The following is a 1318-nucleotide window of genomic DNA, read 5'->3' as shown; positions in this document are numbered from 1 at the left end:
ATTTTTCAAGTGAAATATTTAAAAGTATATGAAATAATATTTTGTAATAAAAAGTTTTTCAAGTCAAATATTATAAAACAGTTTACGCAACCTAAATATTGCAATATCAATTCCAATGGCTTGCTTGCAACTTATTTTGGTACTCTTGCACGCTTGCTTTCATCTATGGCTTCGAGCTTGATCTTAAGCGGTGAGTGGGCCAATTCCATTTAGCCCAATTTCTAGAGTTTGGGTACCCAACTTAATATAACAGCCCAAAACATTAAAGGCCCATGAATTAAAAACTTCACATCCGGGCAACCCATAATCGCCAAGAAACCCATGTATAGAAGCCCTTATATCAACACTCCAGGGTAAGGGTTTTTCATCAGTAACCAGACCAAGTAGCAGCAGAAGACGATCAGAAGCAAGCGAAAATGGCAAGTGGTAACCCTCGTTATGCCTAGATCCATCCTGTCCTGATGGGTTTTAAATTTGAAGCTCAAATTTTGATTTTTGATGTACGTTGGTATATGTAGCCGTCACACAAGACATTTAGGATCAAGAAGAAACTAGCAAAGAAGATGAGGCAAAACAGGCCTATCCCTCATTGGATTCGCATGAGAACCGATAACACTATCAGGTATTTTTCTTGTTTGCGTTTTGTTGCTTGCCTTATAGAAAAGAAAAAAAGTTTTAAAGCTATTGAATGTGGGTTTTTTAGGTACAACGCCAAGCGCAGGCACTGGAGAAGAACTAAACTTGGATTCTAAGGTGTTTTGGGTGTTTGGAATATTGGGATTTTTTAATTTAATTTGGTTTTAATTCGTTGGAGATTTGATTAAGAAGAGAATAGGATTTGATGTTGTTTTCTACGGAACTCATGGGAGACCCACTTGATAAATCTAGCTATGTTTGAAGTGATGATTTGCTTAAGTAATTTTCAATTTTGATGAAACTTGCAAGTTTTCGAATGGTAGTGTTCTTTTATCGGCTGGGAATGCTGAATTGATTTTGTTCGTTGGTATGCATTTTGAATGTGCTTCTCTTACTGTTTTATTAGGTTTCAGGTGTTATTAGGGTGGAATATCCTTGCTGTTTCTCAGATTTATTAGCTTAGGTAATGGAAGTTAAGTGTCTCTAGTTTTCTTCTAAATACCAACTATTGCCCAAGCTAGGTCTAGTGGATCGACTTGTTTAATTGCTTTGATGCATTACATTAGTTAGTCCAATAGCTGTCCTTAGGTTGATTTGCAATCTATGGTTCAGTTGTGATTCAACTTTACTTGTTCAAAGGAGGTTCTGTGTTCTTTTGTATATTCTGTGTTTTATTAGGTTT

At 36.0% G+C, this 1318-nt stretch overlaps 1 protein-coding gene across 1 annotated transcript; it reads left to right on the top strand.

The window, feature by feature from the left end:
* Window positions 1–334: 334 nt before the first annotated feature.
* LOC118050248 (large ribosomal subunit protein eL39) lies at window positions 335–953 on the top strand. The gene is made up of 3 exons (XM_035060521.2): window positions 335–419; window positions 519–622; window positions 704–953. The coding sequence occupies exons 1-3, from the start codon at window positions 417–419 to the stop codon at window positions 750–752; spliced, it is 156 nt and encodes a 51-aa protein (XP_034916412.1). The 5' UTR covers window positions 335–416; the 3' UTR covers window positions 753–953.
* The last annotated feature ends 365 nt before the right edge of the window (window positions 954–1318 follow it).

This window comes from Populus alba, chromosome 6 (assembly GCF_005239225.2).
Source record: "Populus alba chromosome 6, ASM523922v2, whole genome shotgun sequence".
In the NCBI taxonomy this organism is placed as follows: Eukaryota; Viridiplantae; Streptophyta; class Magnoliopsida; order Malpighiales; family Salicaceae; genus Populus; species Populus alba.
Note: the sequence above shows the minus strand (reverse complement) of the source record. Positions and strands in the feature narration are given on the sequence as shown.

Bases quoted from the DNA above. Each gene is read 5' to 3' on its own strand.
- LOC118050248 (XM_035060521.2), top strand. The intron at 623-703 runs GTATTTTTCTTG...TGGGTTTTTTAG, and splicing joins AGAACCGATAACACTATCAG to GTACAACGCCAAGCGCAGGC.